The sequence below is a fragment of the Botryllus schlosseri genome, chromosome 15 (genome assembly GCF_051294905.1).
Source record: "Botryllus schlosseri isolate E-star chromosome 15, Bs_hap1, whole genome shotgun sequence".
NCBI lineage: Eukaryota > Metazoa > Chordata > Ascidiacea > Stolidobranchia > Styelidae > Botryllus > Botryllus schlosseri.
In genome coordinates, this window is record NC_137250.1 from 1,195,727 (window position 1) to 1,218,410 (window position 22,684).

The 22,684-nt window shown below is 38.8% G+C and overlaps 1 protein-coding gene across 1 annotated transcript in view; it reads right to left on the minus strand.

Annotated features, from left to right (window-relative positions):
• Positions 1–22,684, minus strand: part of LOC145457015 (uncharacterized) — a 53,883-nt gene that overhangs the window by 26,532 nt on the left and 4,667 nt on the right. Inside the window, exons 2-3 of the mRNA XM_080335174.1 lie at positions 22,221–22,325; positions 21,711–21,809 (exon numbers count right to left, since the gene is read on the minus strand). Of these exons, the coding sequence (XP_080191300.1) occupies positions 21,711–21,779 (69 nt within the window). The 5' untranslated portion in view covers positions 21,780–21,809; positions 22,221–22,325. The remainder of the gene's footprint in view (positions 1–21,710; positions 21,810–22,220; positions 22,326–22,684) is intronic.

Here is a 22,684-nt window from a genome sequence, read left to right on the forward strand (position 1 = left end):
ATCGACTACACTACTCCTGTGACAAAACAAAGTTTGGTATTTACGTCATAGTCTACCAACAACAAACATGTAATTGCGGCATAATCTCAGATATACGGTCAAGAAGTCTCGGTCTCACTAAACTAGGGTTACCATATTTCTGTTACATAAATTCCGGACGCTCCATAGCGCCCACTAGCGGATTTCAATATGACGTCACACCAGTAAAGCTTTGTCTATCGATTAGAGGTGGTCAAGGAGCGTAATTGTACATCGTTAAGTCATGTTCATGTCACACCGATAAGGTTGTTTATCAGCGTATAATGCCGGTGCGCACTACACCACTGAGCTATATAAACACCCCACATCCGGTGGTTTCCAAACTTTTATGGTCGCGACTCCATTTCCAATTTTAATATGTTCCGTGGCCCAGTTCAAAATTTGATGAGCTGACTACTAATTAAATGTGGGCGCATTTGCCCAGACTTTCTCGTGGCCTATTTTGGAAGCTGATTACGTTCAACCTCTTCGTGAGCCCCAGAATAAAGGCAAAGTACCCCTCAGGTTTAAAACCACTATCTTTGAATAAAGCATCCAAACGGACTAAACCGACTCTATGAATATACCGTTATATTGTAATTGCGATTATAGCAGACTTCTTTTATAAATGAATGTTATTGTTATTTATTTTCGGTCGCAGTTTTTGCGAAGGTGGTAGTCCCCATGTTAAAACCAATATATGTAGTACAAATCGCGCGCAGCGCGAAGAAAAATTTAATGTAGCATAAATCCGGACAAAAATATTATTGTTTATGTTGATTTACGAAAAAATATGAGCTTATACTTGAAGCCTTTAAAATTCCGGACATTTGGACATATTTTAGAAATTCCTTCCGGACGCAGGTTTAGCAGTGAAATTACGGACACGTGAGGGAAATTCCGGACGTATGGCAACCCTACACTAAACGAAAAACAAATATTGACACCTCCCACTGTTCCGAATCCTTCCTAGCTTACGCACATCGATTACATGAAGAGAGGAAATCGATCCATAAAAACACGAATTGTGACCGGTATCAGTTTTAATTTCAAGTTTGCCACGAAGATCAATTGGGAACGAAACTCAGGAGTGACAAGTGGGTATTTCATTATGAGTTACCTGTATTGTCACATAATAAATCCATAAAGCGACCGGCTGCATCGTATTGCTGAAACATATTGATGCATCCTAGTAATCTAAATGTTGAGTTTGTCCATGTGTACTTTTATTTTTATTTACAGATAAATTAGTTCTTAAGAATGCCCGATATGTGATTTCAACCTCAATGCTATAACACTGTCGCAAAGAAAACGGTGTAGTCGTAATATGCATAGCAGTTAGGGTTGAATTAAGAACAAAAATCAATTTAAAACTAACATGTTTAAAACGTTTAAACGCCCCTTGAACTTGAGCCTTGTACATGTACATTGTACACCTATTGGAAGACACCATATCGATTGCAATCAGAATAGTTCATAAGAGAATATGCCGTCATTTGCTTGCTACGTCCCAATAAATCCATTGTTCAACTTTATAGCTGGGGATTTTCATTCTAACATGTGTTGTAATGTGATTGATGATTAATTGACTCTGCTAGACAGCAACCTTTAGTGTTGCCCTTGCTTTTGTTATTGTGCACGTGCTTATTATGTAGTCTGGCTTATTCCTTGTATTCTGCTGCTGTGTGAGGAACTCGCGTTCCTGCTTTGACAATAAACCAGCTCACACTTGGTAGTTGTGGCGTGTCTGCTGTTAGAATTCAACAACATGGTGTGTAAGTGGGTGGTATATTTAAATATTAAGCAAAGGATTGCAAAGTATAGATTGGTGCCCGTCCAAAGTATATGGCCACAGCAGTATGAAAGCGAACATGAAATTTGGCCATAACCGATATTGCTTTTCGAAGTAGTTGTACAATGTACAATTGTACAATGTACATACGTATACTTTCAATCCACACGACACTGATATTGTGGATCACCGTTACGAGTAACGACGACGAACAGTTCGGTTATGATTTATATCAGTAGCTGTTGATTTCTGATGATTTGATGTAGAAATCGTCATGTTTTAATTGACGAATAAATATCCTTGAATTTTTGTCCAGCTTACATACCTCTGGCCAAGCCGCAACGTTCAAACTGCGTTTAAGAAAGCATAATTAAACATAAAACATTAATTTTCAATCTGGGCAGATTGGGAATTATCATTCTCTACCATTAAGTAGTGTTGTGTGAGTTATGAAAAAACATACGACATGCCTTTGGTTCCCGCAATCATACTACTACATCAAAATCGGATATGTGTGAATAATTCGTTTTTCGATCACGATAACAGCTAATACTTGTGATTTAAATAGAGACGAGAACTATTCCTAGTTCACGAATGTTCCGCTCATTAGTCCTCGTGATAGTAAAAGGTTGAATAATCGTTATTCTACAGCGAAATCGATTAGATATGTCAAATAATCTGTTGCGATTATCGATTTTTCTAATGTTATAGATTGCAATTACCATGACTTGAAAATGCTATATTCGTCGTAATCAATTGCGATGAGAAATCCCATTCACCGGCAATGAGGCAGGGATATTGGGTGCAGTATTGATGAGATTTGCTCAGTCATTAACATCGGAATCTGGGGCTGAACATTGATTTGACGTTAGTTGATGACCTTACCAGCTTCCCAAACCTTTCACTCGGTGTATTCGAAGTGATAGGGTGCCACGAACTATTTTTCCCTCTCAGAGGGTGTCGCGAGGTCAGAAAGGCGAAGAGCCTTTTGTTTAAAATAACGTTTAAAACATGTTTTAAACCTTAAAACTCCTTTTTTCGAAATACAACCCTAGTGCTATAGTTCACGGTTTTCAACCTCTTTTCGACCGTGGCCCATTTCCGGTTTGAAAATGTTCTGTATCCCACTTCTTCGATGCTTAGTTCTGCTAAAAATACAGACGGAATACTTGACTTGTAATGTAGGCTATAAATAGTTGCAAGATATCGTGCTTCTGAAGATTGCCAGCAAACTTGGACGAGGACAGATTAAACGAACGGTTTTCATATCGACGAAACTATGGCTAAGTGGGTTTATTAGACTTAAATACAATAAGGCAATCAATTATTGAAATATGTTATTTGATAATAAATAATCGATTCATCAGCAGTCCGGAGATTTAGGAACCGACTGCTCATATATATCGCATGACAGGGGAATGCAACAGTCCAGTTCATGCATGCATTGTAATTCTTTCATACCAATTCGTTACTTACTAGCAGGTAGGTAAAACAAGTCAACCGATCTCGTATCGTTCACATGACATCTTTCATGTAGCCCATGTACTATTCACATATATTATCATGGCCGTCCGCTGTTCCTACCAAGTCACCAATCTAATCCGTGCATTCAGGGCTTTGGAGCCGGAGCCGCTCATTTTCCCCGGAGCTGGAGCCGGAGCCGGAGCTCTACATAAAATTCAGCTGGAGCCGGAGCTGGGGCCCGTTATTTGAGGAGTAGCTCCGGCTCCGACGTTTTTCATAAGATGCTATTATATATGCAACAACCATATCTGCTGATTTTACATAATTTAACAGCACGCTTGGATACCGCCTGCTGGGCTCAGTTTGCAAGGACACGACTATTCGGCATCTGGACACATCGATTTCGAAGGTTTCCGGTAATATGCGGCAATCATTTCATCGTCGACGATCTCGTTGCGAACGAAAACGCGAAAAGACTTTCTCCGGTAATTGCGAATACAGTTAGACTCAATCGGGTAAATTAGGCTTTTTTCATTTTCAGGAGGGGGTAGGCTACCAAGAAAGAAATCGTGTGACAATTAAACACGCGAAGCGTGAGGAATAATATCACTACTATTTTAGTTCATTGTAATGTACGACGATTTACTATGAGACTGGACCCTGGATCTGCCAATGCACCGGAACTGATATTTTAGTCATCAACATCCCAAGTGTCTCAGCCAGACTTGTAATTTTTTATTAGCCTTGCAAGTTCACAATCTGAGCAATTCATTTTCGTTAACATAACAGGAATTCGATAATATAAGAGGAAATTACCTCGCGGGCCACTCAAAACCCTATCGCGGGCCACATTTGGCCTGCGGGTTGGCCACCCCTGATATAGACAGACACATTCGATAATTTTCCGGGCCGGAGCCGGAGCAGTGGTAATTGTAACACACGCCATCGCCCCTCTCATTTTCGACTTCAACATTTCGACGCAATACGTTTCACCACACGTGCCATTTATCGGAGTCAACTGCGTGAAAAACTTGATGTAGGCCTAGCCTACGTGTGATTCGACAATATCAATAATTGTTTGCGGCGATAATATGACAGAACTAAACTTTCACATACGCCACAATTTTCCTAGCAGCTCTGTGGCTCACCTCAAAATAGTCCTGTAGCCCATAGGTCAAAGATCAAAGTCGTAGGTTAGTCTTTCCAAAAAAACAACTAGAGTCACGCGCATTGATAGTAATCATAAAATATAAGCTCTTCGATAAGATAAATTCACAATTTGCGTCAGTATATCGTTGTTATTGGCGTTATTTCTACACCATAATATTAATGCATTGTAAAATATTACCAACTGGCGAGCCAACCATATTTTATTTTGTCATATTAGCGTTTGAAGCAGGGAACCACACCAACTACCATTTGCAGCTGGCAGAGGCATCGGTTACGTCAGTGATTCTTACAGTTTTGGTCACGAAGGGTATAAATTTTGGTCCCTACCGCCTAATGCACGTAATACGTGCTTCATTTACATTTAATCGCGTAATAATCGATCTTCAGTGGTTGCTTGGATCGTTCCCAAGTCTACTGTGTTCGGTACCATAGCTATAATAAGTGACCGGCCCGTCAAAGATGTTATGATAAGATGGTCTGATGATAAAAATGTACAAATCCATGTATCATGCAAGTCGATTTGATATAGGCTTACCATATTTTGGAAATCTAAAAAGAGGACACTTTTTCAGAAATTTGCAACTTGCAAAACCGGAGTAGAATTCTCAACATCCGGTGAATTTTTCCTACTTTGTGATCGGTTGGCTAAAAAAAAAGGTCATCTTTTCGCTCAGAGCTAAAATCACCGTTTTTCACTCCGAAATACCCGTCAGAGCTTCACTTCTGTGCAAATTTGCGGCATATCACATATCACTGAATCTGACCTAAAATTTCAAAAAAGAGGACAAAATCTCAAAAAAGAGGACAAAAGGGCGTCCTCCGAGCACACTTTCAAAAAAGTCAAAAAAGAGGACAAATCCTCTTAAAAGAGGACGTATGGTAAGCCTAATTTGATATCACAATTAAGTTGGACTGGCACTGGATTTGTCTGCAAAGCTCCAAAGATCGCGGTATAGTGGTAAAGATTATTGCCGTTGCTCCAGATATATTGGGATCGCTTACACGTATTAGACGAAACTAAAACAATATATCCTTTCGTGAGACGAACACAATTCAAAATCCACATTTCGACACGAGAATCATTATTTCCTCTGTGGGTCTCATTTGAGACGTGTAGCTCAAGCTGCGGGAGCTGGATAGTTCGCGCCGCTCATTTCGGCGCCTGAACAGTGGACATATCGATGTCAAACGTTTTGGCCAACATTCGGCAGTTATTATATTTTAATGTTTTATCGCTGCAAATCAATTTGGCAACGCACACAGCGCACGCAGTCGTACGTTGCCTAAACGTGTGTCTCCTAGCTTTAAAATGCCCAGCGCTAAAATGCTGGCTCATATATCTTATTCGAGTTTCCACAGGCTGCACAGTGCACAATTTTAGACTGAAGCATCCAAACGGTTTCTTACGATATTAAGTCGCCGTATATATAATTTTGTGGGTTTCCCAAAATCTAGAAATTGGGTCAGGGTAAATCGCACGGAGCGCGAAAAAAAGCTCAGGATAACTAAAATCTGCCACAAAAAGACTGTATTATATATTGAGTTATCAATTAATTTTAGCTTTTTCCATTTTGAAAACCTATGTGAAATTCTTTGCAAAACAACATGGTTATAATATGTCGTGTTCGTCAATTCATTTGGCGTGCCATGAAAAATGATCTCGCGTGCCACAAATAGTGCCGGGGTTCACCGAACCCTGCTCTAGCCCAATTCACAACCCCAATTTCAACCCACATGCTCTTATTATCGTTCTATAGCAATGGCTCCTAAGCTTTTCAGACCGCGACAAAAATTTGAGTTTTAATGGCATCTCGCGACTCAAGTCTCACACATTTTAAATATTGGTATTAGTAGCCTATGCTACGTTCTTACGAGAATCTTTGACATACAGAACGCGCAAACAACATTTGTACGCAACGTAGCTCGATTAAAGATGACTGACGCACGAAATTTCAAATAGGGTGTATTCTCCTCTAGTTTTGCTGCATTTTCGCTGCGCGTCTACTCAGATTGCAAGGATGCGACTATTCTGTGGCGACCATTTCGACGACCGGATGTTTTGAGCCAACCAGCAATGGGCAATTTTGGCCAATGTTTTATCGCCGCCGATCTCTTTAGCAACGCACTTTGCCCAACCGTATACTGGTCAAAACGTCATGTCTTCAAGTGTCCCGGAGCGAAGGTGTTGACCTCTAAATAGCTGCATATCATATTTCCGCACACGCTAGCGGCACACAATAACTCTAACGGTGGATACCGGAGAAACCAATGTCGGACAAATCTTGTCATGATTTCGAACCGATTGGTAGAATAAAGAGGTTGGCGCATTTTTATGACCAAGCCAGAATTTAATAACAACTTTAATACGTGTCTCACGTAAATTGGCAAGTGACCTCGGATGTAAATTTTCCACAGGAAATCGAGAGAAGCGCGCAGAAATTTTGGTTGCAAGAAATTCAGCAAATAATACATGCATATTCAAAGATAGCTCTAGTGCCGTCGCGACCCCAAATTATACCCTTCTTGACCCATGTTTGGGTCGCGACCCGTAATTTAATAACCCATTGTTCTATAACTTTCATTCCAGTAGTTCGAAGAAAATTACACGATGTCGTAAGTAGTTATATAGATCGCTCGTGACGGGCTATGGGGCTCTTATGGCGGGGTCGCGAGCGGCTGGAAAACCGGGGGTGGCGAGCGGCTCCTTATGCCTTATGGCGGGGTGGCGAGCGGCTATTGCGTCTTATGGCGGGGGTGGCGAGCGGCTCTTATTTCTTATGGGCGGGGTGGTGACGCGCCTGAAAACCGGGGGTGGCGAGCGGCTTTTATGTCTTATGGCGGGGCTCGCGAACGGCTATTGTGTCTTGTGGTCGCACGGTAACCCTTTTCAGCATAGACAGCGGTCGCACGCGGCTTCGTTGTCGGCATGTCGTACTTCGTGTTGAATATGTATCAAGTAAATAGTCATGTGAAAGAACCTTTGTTAATGTGTATATCGTCGTGTATTATTACGCGGTCTCTACTGATTCACCATGTGTTCTTATGGGTGCGGCCGTGAATCGCCCTTTCGGGTATTGGCATCTCTCGCGCGTCGTACTTTCGCATGTCGTGCTTTCGCGTATAGGTTGTGTTGGTGATTCGCCATGTGTTCTTATGGGTGTGGCGGTGATTCGTACTTTCGGGTATATACATCTCTCGACCGGTGTTGAATATGTATCAAGTAAATAGTCATGTGAATGAATCTTTGTTAATGTGTATATCGTGCCCCACAAACGGAAACACGGCTTGTTGTGAGGATTAAGCAGTGCGACCTATATTTCGAATGACCTGTGTGTGGAATTGTTTCACGGCCAACCGCGTGCTACTATCGATTATTACACTAATCCAGTCAGCACTATTACATTCAGGAGTATTCAGTATTCAGCAGCGACACGAAAAGCGATCAACAAATAACCGCGTTCACAAACTAACACTTCAAAAATGTGTGAAATAGTTTGCAAAACCCCGCAATCGCTGACAAGATAATGTCTCGGGCATAACCATTTTAGTGACTTGGTGTTAAAGACATACCGATCGCTCACAAGGTAATATTTCGGTAATTAGTTTGTCACAGAGCCGTCGCAGACGGTGATTCGAAAACCAACAATTTGACACTTTCTGGTGCTTGCTATATGTTTTGACACTTCGGAACGTGGTTGACTTTAGTTGTATAATAAGAATCATGTGAATATACAAGTAATGTGTCAATTTGTCAACTTGAAATGAAACTTACTGTACAAACCAAGTTGATTCGTATCTGAATGTGTTAATTCGGTACAATTCTAATTATTTTGAGAAATCTTTTGACTCGACCGTAACCGAATATTACTGACGCCGACTTTCAGCCGCATCGAATTATTCGCACATTCCGCGCCGCTGTTTTCGCACTTATAGAATCAATACAACTATAACTCTACAAGAATCAAGAATCACAAGTATGTGTATTATACAGTTATTGTCTTTATCAACACGAAATCAAACTCTTAACAAAATCACGCAACTAATCATTTGCCAGCTCTAACATTATCAAAAAATTCCAGTATTGTTGATTGAAAATCCTCGAGTCCTTATTATCAAAAACGTTATAGTACGGTGTCGGAATCCATTCGCGGAGTGTACTAAAGCTAAATCCAGATAATCCAAAATGAAATATTTGGACTTTGACATAGTGTGTATTGAAATAGGATTGACAAACATGACTACCAACTTCCCCACAGTCCCGTTTCGATATTATACACACACTGATTTGAAACAAGTAATGAAACATCACAACTCTATTCACGGTCTGGCTTTCCGTTTGTCAAAGAGATATTTTTACATCTTACCATACTCAAAAGAATTATTCACAACATTACCAATTGTTAAAAATCTAGTTTTCAATTCCTTGATTATATCACTGCAACTCATGAATTTGAATTAATTCATCCTGGCTGTATTCGTATGATCGGTCGTTTTTATTCGATTGTAAAGGTCGTTACTATTCTGAAGACAAAGTATTTACTAATCGGTGCATATACGTTTTGACTTGGACATATTATATTTTGAGTATACGAGATTTGAATGTCTGAACAATAACTGAGAAATAATTTATCACAATTAAATCCGTATATTACAGCGTAATAGATATTTGAATGTCAGCAACTCGGTAAGATCATAGTTACTACCACATTACCTAATTTACCCGACCAACTCGTCATGAGCATTCCCGAAATCAACACAAACATGACTACTGACTTGAGTTAACCACAAAACAGCATCAAGTTTTAAATCCACTTGTAGCTTACGGTTTATTTGAATGCGGGTTATGTTTTGTTGTAATTGAGTGTACGGAAATAGTATTACATCTCGACATCTTACCATCTTACCATATTCAAAGAGTCAACCACGAAAACATTGTCAAGTCAATCCGTTACCCAACCAACTCAAGCAGTATCAGTATGAAAACAACCAAGCATACACGAGTCCATACAATCGCTACAATCTAAAATCCATAGCAAGTTCGGTTTTAGGCATATACCACCAACTCGTCTTTTTTGTTCAACTGTAAAAGTCGTTACTATACCACAAGACAAAGAGATTACTATGCGATATATTTCGTAAGACAAAAGTAATTACTTCTCAGCGTCGGCGACTTGAGATTAACATACTATGTTTGAGTATAGGAGATTTGAAAGTATGGCCATCGTAGTTTCTTACAATCGAACACAGGTGTTATATCAAAAGTTATCATACTGTAAACATGAGGATTGTCACATCGATTTAACATATGAGATTTTGTAATGGTCTATCATGACTTGATTATTAAATTATTCGCGTTAATTAGACCCGGCGTTGTGTTGAAAGTTATGACAGCAACAAACTTTTCAGTACCGTTGTTATTAACATATTGAGTTGTAAAACTATGCGTGTCTGAAATGTTCTTGAATGGAAAATTATTCCACCTTGGTACATATCACCCTGCGTATCGCGGATATCAGAAAATATTTTACAAATGTAATTGTCTCCACTAACCGAGACTAAAGATGAAACAACAATTTCCTTTGTTAAACAATAACCGGTACAATACTTTATCATCGTAAACAGCAGCGAGAATTGAAACACTTTCGCACATTATCCGGTGTCAAGATATCACACTAGGTGAATTGACATACGGCCGCCTGATTAATACCTAATCCATTCGCACCATTTCACATACTTTGATCATTACAAAAGTAAATTGGAATATGTTTGCTAGATGCATCCAATTCAACTAGAAGTGTCTAGTACCCAACACTCGTAATATCGAAAAAGTACTTGCTACACTGTTATTTACTAAACGTGTTTTGCATTGTTGTTCATTTCTAGTATTGATTGTTTTTGAACCGCCAAATAATAATTCCCGACATGAAACCAAACCACCGAAAGTCGTTACCATCACAACGAAACAATCTGTACAATGTTTGCCAAATGTATCCTATAGTTAGGTGTACTAGAATTATTTGTCTAACACATACACCGACAACGCAACCGAAAATTTTTCCGTTATCATTCGCTAAAGTAAATGTCGTCACAATACTCATCAAGCTGTCATCTGTAAATCAAGATTACATCCAACTTGCAACTGTATCGTTTAACTACCGGGTTGCATCAGTTTGCTATTTTTGTCATTTAGTGACTGCTGAACATACCAAACGATACACATTCACTTACGAAATACTGTGTTGATCGTAATTTCCATCATCGTGATAATCGAAGTACATTTGTTTCGAGTTCATAACAACCGACTACTTCTCTATGACATGACGAATTTTTGAAAAGTTATGCTTAGAAGATTGGTGCATCTCGCGAAAAATAATATACCACTCATATTGATACTGTTACTCCATTGACCGGTATTTTCAAACGAGTCGATTTTCAACCGAGCAAAATTTCTTACTTGAGTTTCTCCGCTTAATGTAAATGTAAACTCACCCGTCTTTCAACAACAAACAATGATAAAAAGTACACAATCAAACACAACAAGTTTTACTTTTGTTGGACACTAATTATTATTCCACACATCACACTTCATACTAAGTGTATATGAAAGATATTCACGGCACACGAAAATGTTCGATATTCAATGCTACGAACATACGCAATGATTGGTGACGCTTTCACACTATTTCGATTTAGTGTAACAAAAACAACAACAACAATATTTCCCCTCTCTTGACTTATGAAAACAACAGGCGAACCTTCATTCAATATTTTGTTTTTGTCAACTAGTTACTTTTTCATGAGACCCCCACAACTCTTACAAAAGTATGAAAGATATTTACATCACACAAAGTAATCAACTTTACTCGATATTCTCACATGACGAAACTAAAGAATGGTTGGTTTGACTCTACAAACTGTTTCGTTACCTCAAGACCTTTATTGTCTGAATGGTTGTTCATGTGTCTTAAGAACCAAATAGTTCAACACAGCACTAGTACCAACAGCAACATCAGAGTTGTTTACACAAAAGTTTGTATGTGCGCAGTATGCAAATACCACGTGTAAGTCCAGCACAATTGCAGTATCCAGCCGAGATTAGTTAACACCAATTTATTACATCGGAGCCGCGTAAACTTTCGTGAATGTAAGGCATACTCACTTCTCGAGTTTCTGTCAATGTCATAGCAATAAACCAGCTACTCTAGTAGCTCTAGTAACGACTCTCGAATCTTACACACAGATCAATCTACTTTGCTAACGAAAAGTGCTGAGTCATCACATGATTATCCTCACAGCAACCAGTAGATGGAGCTGTATTAAAATGTTCCTAACCATCTGCACATCAGTGCCAAATTGTTTTGAGAATCGAGTTGTTGTTCCGCGTCAAGTCTCCATGTTGAAGCGTACATTAAACAGTACAATCCAATTAAAACCATGAATCTATTTTCATTTCGTCACATACAGAAAAATAAATTTTCTTTCTCCAACACATACTTGTAACCAATCGCTTTCATTAAACACACAACACCATAAAAGTATTTACTTTCTACAACATAGACATTCCGATGTAGTCAAGAAATATTTTTATTAATCAAAATCATCGATTTCTGTTCACGGTGTTAGTGTGTGCATTTCATACCTGTGGGTCCCGTATTAAAATGGACACGACACGACTGAATGTAAGGGGGGTAGAAGTCTATCACATCGATTTACATGTGGTCTTCGCTACGGTTTCAAAAAACGAATCATCTATTTTGCATTGGTCGAGACCGAGCGAACCAGTTACATGTATTCGCGGTAATGATTTTGCTTGTCATATGCGAATGATAGGTTGCTACTCCGACAAATCAACATACAACAATCTTCTGACGATCATAATAGCAATTTCATTTTACGCCGCTTCGTAATTGTACAACTCGGTAACTACGTTTAACAAGACCAATCACACTACCGGCGTTGAACACAAGATACCTACCCAAGTAAAAATATCATTCTGGTTTGGACAACTGACGTTTACCTGTGTAAAATTATCATTTTCACTTGGAGGACCACCGTTACCTAACTAAAGTACCATTGTCCTTTGGAGATTTATCGTTTACCTAGTGTAACAAACCCCTTTTTCACTTGGAAATATGTTTTTACCCAGTGTAACAAAACCCTTTTCTTTTGGAAATCTATTTTTGCCCTGGATAACAAACCTTTTTCACTTGGAAATCGATTTTTGCCCCGGATAACAAACCTTTTTCACTTGGAAATATATTTTTTCCCTGGGTAACAAACCTTTTTCACTTGGAAATCTATTTTTTCTCTGGGTAACAAACCTTTTTCACTTGGAAATATATTTTTCCCTGGGTAACAAACCTTTTTCACTTGGAAATCTATTTTTTCTCTGGGTAACAAACCTTTTTCACTTGGAAATATATTTTTTCCCTGGGTAACAAACCTTTTTCACTTGGAAATATATTTTTTCCCTGAGCAACAAACCATTTTCACTTGGTGGGTCGTCGTTTACCTGAGTAAAAATATCATTTTCCTTTGGAGATCCGGCGTTTACCCAGTGTAACAATACATTTTCTCCTGGTCATCTAGCTTTTCCTAGAGTAACAAAACCATTTTCATTTTGAAATCTGACAAACACACCTGACAATTTGGTATTTGTTGTATTGACGATAGTTTGAAATAGATTACAACGGATAGCGACAAAATATACACCAACAACAACTCCGATACATTTGTTTAATCAAATATTCACTTGTTCTGATTCATCCCATCAAAATCATTGGGTAATCGCATGCAATAACAATGTGCTGTTGTACATCGACATGTATGTTTTCGGAATTGGCGAATAAAGCGGTTTCCGATATGTCCGTGATGTCCGGGTTCGTGCTTTGGATTTTCCAGAGTCAAAATGTCTGAATAAAACACCTCATCGACTTTGGTAACTGGTTGATACATGGATAATGGCGTTTGGAAAACGGATGAATTTATGTTCCCCATCGCGCTGACAACATCGGGTTACTTGTGAGTTTCCTCGGGTCAGTTTACTATATTGTGTCTTTACTGGTCAATACATGTCGCTCCAGTCAGCTGAAACCGGATCACTAATATGAGAAAGTGTGTGGACCGGATCCGGATATTCACACATGAACCAACGACCAATATTCAAGTAAACATGTTACAGACCGTGTTTTTTCACCATGAAAAATACCAATGCATACACCATCACATCAAGTACGTCACGATTGTTCACAAGTATTCGCGTAAACCAGGTGTACATACAATGTGTCGGTGTACAAACATCATGGGACACAAATTCATGTTCTCAAGTCTCATCATGCGACGACTCTGTACATTCAATGTGGGTATAGATGACTTGGAGACATGATACAATGGACAGTGCATTATGCGTACCGATATATTCTCAGTCAAATATGCGAACCATACACAATCATATACCCTGATTTTCGCTGAATATCCACAACACCAACAAATCTGTACATTTCTTTTCCCTCAACCTTGATGATAGAGTTGTCATCCCAATGTACCAGTCGAGTGTATGGTTCATCAGGTGTAAAATCCAAATCAAATGTCACCAAGGTATCGTTTTTCATTTTTAATATTTCCACTACCGCATCTTGTCTGTGTCGTAAAACCACGGTGTGGGGCCAGAGGAATCTATGGAACGTTACGCGTAGTCCCATATTCATTCGTGGATATAGTCAGGTAACGACAACGTTTTCTCAATGGTCTGTGTGGGTACACTGTTTCAATACGTAGCTGGATCAACTAGACCAAAAGTTTCCAACCGCGGTTTATGTTGACCTGTAGAATTACGAGACAGCGCCCTCTTGTGGCGTGATTAACACGAAATCAGTCTTCGACTCACAGAGATTCACCTTGGATTACATTATCAAATCGTAATCGAACTCGAGATTCACACACACACACAGAGTCCATGTTTACGATTTCAATGCGGAGTCACTGCTCACGATGTTTATCTGTAGTCGTTATGCGGGAGTAGCGACATCTGACATATTCATCGCGTGAAAGATTGATAACGATGGTGATCGCCAAATACATTATGTCGGGTGAAACACTGCGGTCTCGGCGAAACAGTTAGCAGGTTATGACCAACAATGTGCAGGGATTGAGTGAGTTACGCAACACGATTATATCGAGGTCTTGATCACGATGCAAGTCTACCTGAGAATCCGAACAATCTTGCAAAATCAAGGTGTGAACCCGTGAAAGGGTTGTACTCGTATGAGATTGATTTTTTCACAAGTTGGGTGGAGGTTGGTTCATACTAAGACCATGTTACGTCCAAATATGGCTGCTTGCCTGTCCCCAAGTCATCTATACCCACATTGAATGTACAGAGTCGTCGCATGATGAGACTTGAGAACATGAATTTGTGTCCCATGATGTTTGTACACCGACACATTGTATGTACACCTGGTTTACGCGAATACTTGTGAACAATCGTGACGTACTTGATGTGATGGTGTATGCATTGGTATTTTTCATGGTGAAAAAACACGGTCTGTAACATGTTTACTTGAATATTGGTCGTTGGTTCATGTGTGAATATCCGGATCCGGTCCACACACTTTCTCATATTAGTGATCCGGTTTCAGCTGACTGGAGCGACATGTATTGACCAGTAAAGACACAATATAGTAAACTGACCCGAGGAAACTCACAAGTAACCCGATGTTGTCAGCGCGATGGGGAACATAAATTCATCCGTTTTCCAAACGCCATTATCCATGTATCAACCAGTTACCAAAGTCGATGAGGTGTTTTATTCAGACATTTTGACTCTGGAAAATCCAAAGCACGAACCCGGACATCACGGACATATCGGAAACCGCTTTATTCGCCAATTCCGAAAACATACATGTCGATGTACAACAGCACATTGTTATTGCATGCGATTACCCAATGATTTTGATGGGATGAATCAGAACAAGTGAATATTTGATTAAACAAATGTATCGGAGTTGTTGTTGGTGTATATTTTGTCGCTATCCGTTGTAATCTATTTCAAACTATCGTCAATACAACAAATACCAAATTGTCAGGTGTGTTTGTCAGATTTCAAAATGAAAATGGTTTTGTTACTCTAGGAAAAGCTAGATGACCAGGAGAAAATGTATTGTTACACTGGGTAAACGCCGGATCTCCAAAGGAAAATGATATTTTTACTCAGGTAAACGACGACCCACCAAGTGAAAATGGTTTGTTGCTCAGGGAAAAAATATATTTCCAAGTGAAAAAGGTTTGTTACCCAGGGAAAAAATATATTTCCAAGTGAAAAAGGTTTGTTACCCAGAGAAAAAATAGATTTCCAAGTGAAAAAGGTTTGTTACCCAGGGAAAAATATATTTCCAAGTGAAAAAGGTTTGTTACCCAGAGAAAAAATAGATTTCCAAGTGAAAAAGGTTTGTTACCCAGGGAAAAAATATATTTCCAAGTGAAAAAGGTTTGTTATCCGGGGCAAAAATCGATTTCCAAGTGAAAAAGGTTTGTTATCCAGGGCAAAAATAGATTTCCAAAAGAAAAGGGTTTTGTTACACTGGGTAAAAACATATTTCCAAGTGAAAAAGGGGTTTGTTACACTAGGTAAACGATAAATCTCCAAAGGACAATGGTACTTTAGTTAGGTAACGGTGGTCCTCCAAGTGAAAATGATAATTTTACACAGGTAAACGTCAGTTGTCCAAACCAGAATGATATTTTTACTTGGGTAGGTATCTTGTGTTCAACGCCGGTAGTGTGATTGGTCTTGTTAAACGTAGTTACCGAGTTGTACAATTACGAAGCGGCGTAAAATGAAATTGCTATTATGATCGTCAGAAGATTGTTGTATGTTGATTTGTCGGAGTAGCAACCTATCATTCGCATATGACAAGCAAAATCATTACCGCGAATACATGTAACTGGTTCGCTCGGTCTCGACCAATGCAAAATAGATGATTCGTTTTTTGAAACCGTAGCGAAGACCACATGTAAATCGATGTGATAGACTTCTACCCCCCTTACATTCAGTCGTGTCGTGTCCATTTTAATACGGGACCCACAGGTATGAAATGCACACACTAACACCGTGAACAGAAATCGATGATTTTGATTAATAAAAATATTTCTTGACTACATCGGAATGTCTATGTTGTAGAAAGTAAATACTTTTATGGTGTTGTGTGTTTAATGAAAGCGATTGGTTACAAGTATGTGTTGGAGAAAGAAAATTTATTTTTCTGTATGTGACGAAATGAAAATAGATTCATGGTTTTAATTGGATTGTACTGTTTAATGTACGCTTCAACATGGAGACTTGACGCGGAACAACAACTCGATTCTCAAAACAATTTGGCACTGATGTGCAGATGGTTAGGAACATTTTAATACAGCTCCATCTACTGGTTGCTGTGAGGATAATCATGTGATGACTCAGCACTTTTCGTTAGCAAAGTAGATTGATCTGTGTGTAAGATTCGAGAGTCGTTACTAGAGCTACTAGAGTAGCTGGTTTATTGCTATGACATTGACAGAAACTCGAGAAGTGAGTATGCCTTACATTCACGAAAGTTTACGCGGCTCCGATGTAATAAATTGGTGTTAACTAATCTCGGCTGGATACTGCAATTGTGCTGGACTTACACGTGGTATTTGCATACTGCGCACATACAAACTTTTGTGTAAACAACTCTGATGTTGCTGTTGGTACTAGTGCTGTGTTGAACTATTTGGTTCTTAAGACACATGAACAACCATTCAGACAATAAAGGTCTTGAGGTAACGAAACAGTTTGTAGAGTCAAACCAACCATTCTTTAGTTTCGTCATGTGAGAATATCGAGTAAAGTTGATTACTTTGTGTGATGTAAATATCTTTCATACTTTTGTAAGAGTTGTGGGGGTCTCATGAAAAAGTAACTAGTTGACAAAAACAAAATATTGAATGAAGGTTCGCCTGTTGTTTTCATAAGTCAAGAGAGGGGAAATATTGTTGTTGTTGTTTTTGTTACACTAAATCGAAATAGTGTGAAAGCGTCACCAATCATTGCGTATGTTCGTAGCATTGAATATCGAACATTTTCGTGTGCCGTGAATATCTTTCATATACACTTAGTATGAAATGTGATGTGTGGAATAATAATTAGTGTCCAACAAAAGTAAAACTTGTTGTGTTTGATTGTGTACTTTTTATCATTGTTTGTTGTTGAAAGACGGGTGAGTTTACATTTACATTAAGCGGAGAAACTCAAGTAAGAAATTTTGCTCGGTTGAAAATCGACTCGTTTGAAAATACCGGTCAATGGAGTAACAGTATCAATATGAGTGGTATATTATTTTTCGCGAGATGCACCAATCTTCTAAGCATAACTTTTCAAAAATTCGTCATGTCATAGAGAAGTAGTCGGTTGTTATGAACTCGAAACAAATGTACTTCGATTATCACGATGATGGAAATTACGATCAACACAGTATTTCGTAAGTGAATGTGTATCGTTTGGTATGTTCAGCAGTCACTAAATGACAAAAATAGCAAACTGATGCAACCCGGTAGTTAAACGATACAGTTGCAAGTTGGATGTAATCTTGATTTACAGATGACAGCTTGATGAGTATTGTGACGACATTTACTTTAGCGAATGATAACGGAAAAATTTTCGGTTGCGTTGTCGGTGTATGTGTTAGACAAATAATTCTAGTACACCTAACTATAGGATACATTTGGCAAACATTGTACAGATTGTTTCGTTGTGATGGTAACGACTTTCGGTGGTTTGGTTTCATGTCGGGAATTATTATTTGGCGGTTCAAAAACAATCAATACTAGAAATGAACAACAATGCAAAACACGTTTAGTAAATAACAGTGTAGCAAGTACTTTTTCGATATTACGAGTGTTGGGTACTAGACACTTCTAGTTGAATTGGATGCATCTAGCAAACATATTCCAATTTACTTTTGTAATGATCAAAGTATGTGAAATGGTGCGAATGGATTAGGTATTAATCAGGCGGCCGTATGTCAATTCACCTAGTGTGATATCTTGACACCGGATAATGTGCGAAAGTGTTTCAATTCTCGCTGCTGTTTACGATGATAAAGTATTGTACCGGTTATTGTTTAACAAAGGAAATTGTTGTTTCATCTTTAGTCTCGGTTAGTGGAGACAATTACATTTGTAAAATATTTTCTGATATCCGCGATACGCAGGGTGATATGTACCAAGGTGGAATAATTTTCCATTCAAGAACATTTCAGACACGCATAGTTTTACAACTCAATATGTTAATAACAACGGTACTGAAAAGTTTGTTGCTGTCATAACTTTCAACACAACGCCGGGTCTAATTAACGCGAATAATTTAATAATCAAGTCATGATAGACCATTACAAAATCTCATATGTTAAATCGATGTGACAATCCTCATGTTTACAGTATGATAACTTTTGATATAACACCTGTGTTCGATTGTAAGAAACTACGATGGCCATACTTTCAAATCTCCTATACTCAAACATAGTATGTTAATCTCAAGTCGCCGACGCTGAGAAGTAATTACTTTTGTCTTACGAAATATATCGCATAGTAATCTCTTTGTCTTGTGGTATAGTAACGACTTTTACAGTTGAACAAAAAAAGACGAGTTGGTGGTATATGCCTAAAACCGAACTTGCTATGGATTTTAGATTGTAGCGATTGTATGGACTCGTGTATGCTTGGTTGTTTTCATACTGATACTGCTTGAGTTGGTTGGGTAACGGATTGACTTGACAATGTTTTCGTGGTTGACTCTTTGAATATGGTAAGATGGTAAGATGTCGAGATGTAATACTATTTCCGTACACTCAATTACAACAAAACATAACCCGCATTCAAATAAACCGTAAGCTACAAGTGGATTTAAAACTTGATGCTGTTTTGTGGTTAACTCAAGTCAGTAGTCATGTTTGTGTTGATTTCGGGAATGCTCATGACGAGTTGGTCGGGTAAATTAGGTAATGTGGTAGTAACTATGATCTTACCGAGTTGCTGACATTCAAATATCTATTACGCTGTAATATACGGATTTAATTGTGATAAATTATTTCTCAGTTATTGTTCAGACATTCAAATCTCGTATACTCAAAATATAATATGTCCAAGTCAAAACGTATATGCACCGATTAGTAAATACTTTGTCTTCAGAATAGTAACGACCTTTACAATCGAATAAAAACGACCGATCATACGAATACAGCCAGGATGAATTAATTCAAATTCATGAGTTGCAGTGATATAATCAAGGAATTGAAAACTAGATTTTTAACAATTGGTAATGTTGTGAATAATTCTTTTGAGTATGGTAAGATGTAAAAATATCTCTTTGACAAACGGAAAGCCAGACCGTGAATAGAGTTGTGATGTTTCATTACTTGTTTCAAATCAATGTGTGTATAATATCGAAACGGGACTGTGGGGAAGTTGGTAGTCATGTTTGTCAATCCTATTTCAATACACACTATGTCAAAGTCCAAATATTTCATTTTGGATTATCTGGATTTAGCTTTAGTACACTCCGCGAATGGATTCCGACACCGTACTATAACGTTTTTGATAATAAGGACTCGAGGATTTTCAATCAACAATACTGGAATTTTTTGATAATGTTAGAGCTGGCAAATGATTAGTTGCGTGATTTTGTTAAGAGTTTGATTTCGTGTTGATAAAGACAATAACTGTATAATACACATACTTGTGATTCTTGATTCTTGTAGAGTTATAGTTGTATTGATTCTATAAGTGCGAAAACAGCGGCGCGGAATGTGCGAATAATTCGATGCGGCTGAAAGTCGGCGTCAGTAATATTCGGTTACGGTCGAGTCAAAAGATTTCTCAAAATAATTAGAATTGTACCGAATTAACACATTCAGATACGAATCAACTTGGTTTGTACAGTAAGTTTCATTTCAAGTTGACAAATTGACACATTACTTGTATATTCACATGATTCTTATTATACAACTAAAGTCAACCACGTTCCGAAGTGTCAAAACATATAGCAAGCACCAGAAAGTGTCAAATTGTTGGTTTTCGAATCACCGTCTGCGACGGCTCTGTGACAAACTAATTACCGAAATATTACCTTGTGAGCGATCGGTATGTCTTTAACACCAAGTCACTAAAATGGTTATGCCCGAGACATTATCTTGTCAGCGATTGCGGGGTTTTGCAAACTATTTCACACATTTTTGAAGTGTTAGTTTGTGAACGCGGTTATTTGTTGATCGCTTTTCGTGTCGCTGCTGAATACTGAATACTCCTGAATGTAATAGTGCTGACTGGATTAGTGTAATAATCGATAGTAGCACGCGGTTGGCCGTGAAACAATTCCACACACAGGTCATTCGAAATATAGGTCGCACTGCTTAATCCTCACAACAAGCCGTGTTTCCGTTTGTGGGGCACGATATACACATTAACAAAGATTCATTCACATGACTATTTACTTGATACATATTCAACACCGGTCGAGAGATGTATATACCCGAAAGTACGAATCACCGCCACACCCATAAGAACACATGGCGAATCACCAACACAACCTATACGCGAAAGCACGACATGCGAAAGTACGACGCGCGAGAGATGCCAATACCCGAAAGGGCGATTCACGGCCGCACCCATAAGAACACATGGTGAATCAGTAGAGACCGCGTAATAATACACGACGATATACACATTAACAAAGGTTCTTTCACATGACTATTTACTTGATACATATTCAACACGAAGTACGACATGCCGACAACGAAGCCGCGTGCGACCGCTGTCTATGCTGAAAAGGGTTACCGTGCGACCACAAGACACAATAGCCGTTCGCGACCCCCGCCATAAGACATAAAAGCCGCTCGCCACCCCCGGTTTTCAGGCGCGTCACCACCCCGCCCATAAGAAATAAGAGCCGCTCGCCACCCCCGCCATAAGACGCAATAGCCGCTCGCCACCCCGCCATAAGGCATAAGGAGCCGCTCGCCACCCCCGGTTTTCCAGCCGCTCGCGACCCCGCCATAAGAGCCCCATAGCCCGTCACGAGCGATCTATATAACTACTGTCGTAACCGTAACGTATATAAAAAATATCTGTATATTCTTGCAGTGAGATATCAAATGAGAGGGATGGACAGAAAAGTGAGCGATAGAAATAAGGACTGCCATTTCAATCATTAGTATTATATGGTATTCATATTTAAATAATCTTGATATCCAACCTTCATGTTGAAATGCCCTTCAACATCGCTACTTATTTCGATTGCATCTTCTTTGTCGCTCAGCTCCATATGATTCTCGTTTACATCAAGCTCGACAATCTAAACATTGTACAGATGAGAATATTGAGATCATGGAAAGTATCGATATCGGTATCGATAACACAGATATAGTAATGATGGAAGTCTACTATATCGCCAATACTGGAACCCGAGAATACGACATGTATAAAAATGGATTTGACTACAGAATTGAAGCGTGAAACGCCTTCATTATTCTTCAGCGGTATCATCGAACAACGTTTATGACAAATTAGCGTTATTTATCAGTAGACCTACGCAAAACGCAGTCACCGACGAGCAGAATCCATTGTAAACCAGTGTCGGTTACAAACCAGGCTAAATGAAAAGGGTTGATGTAGGAGGGGCATACGGCTCAAGGCGCAGTCAAATAATGATGCGGATTAAGCAAAGATTTATAAGACATAAACGAAATTATATAAGCGAACTCACATTCCAATGCAAATTTCCAGATAACGATGCAATGCGACGGTGTGCGAGAAGTGAACATAAGGCTGTGGCTGAGATATTGTTGCCACCCAAATTCACTTCCTTCACCTGGAAATATATGTATGAAATGTGCACGAGAACTAGGCGTTAAATTCAGTCATAAATCAAATCATCGACGTCGAGGTATGAAGCCACCGAGACGGAATGGAACTGTCTTCATTACAAAGAGATATCATAGATCGTTATATCAGGTATCGTCAGTGATCTAAATGAATCTAAGTGATATAAAGCGAATGCATTGTCGCTATTTTAAATAATTTCGAAATTCATAGTAGACGTGGATTTGGATTCGACGAATATCATTCGTTTTCCGATTTACATGATAGAGCGGGCATACTCACTTACTCAGGCATGGTTAATTTTGGCACATGACAAAAATATATTGTTTTCGGGATATTTTGAATTTT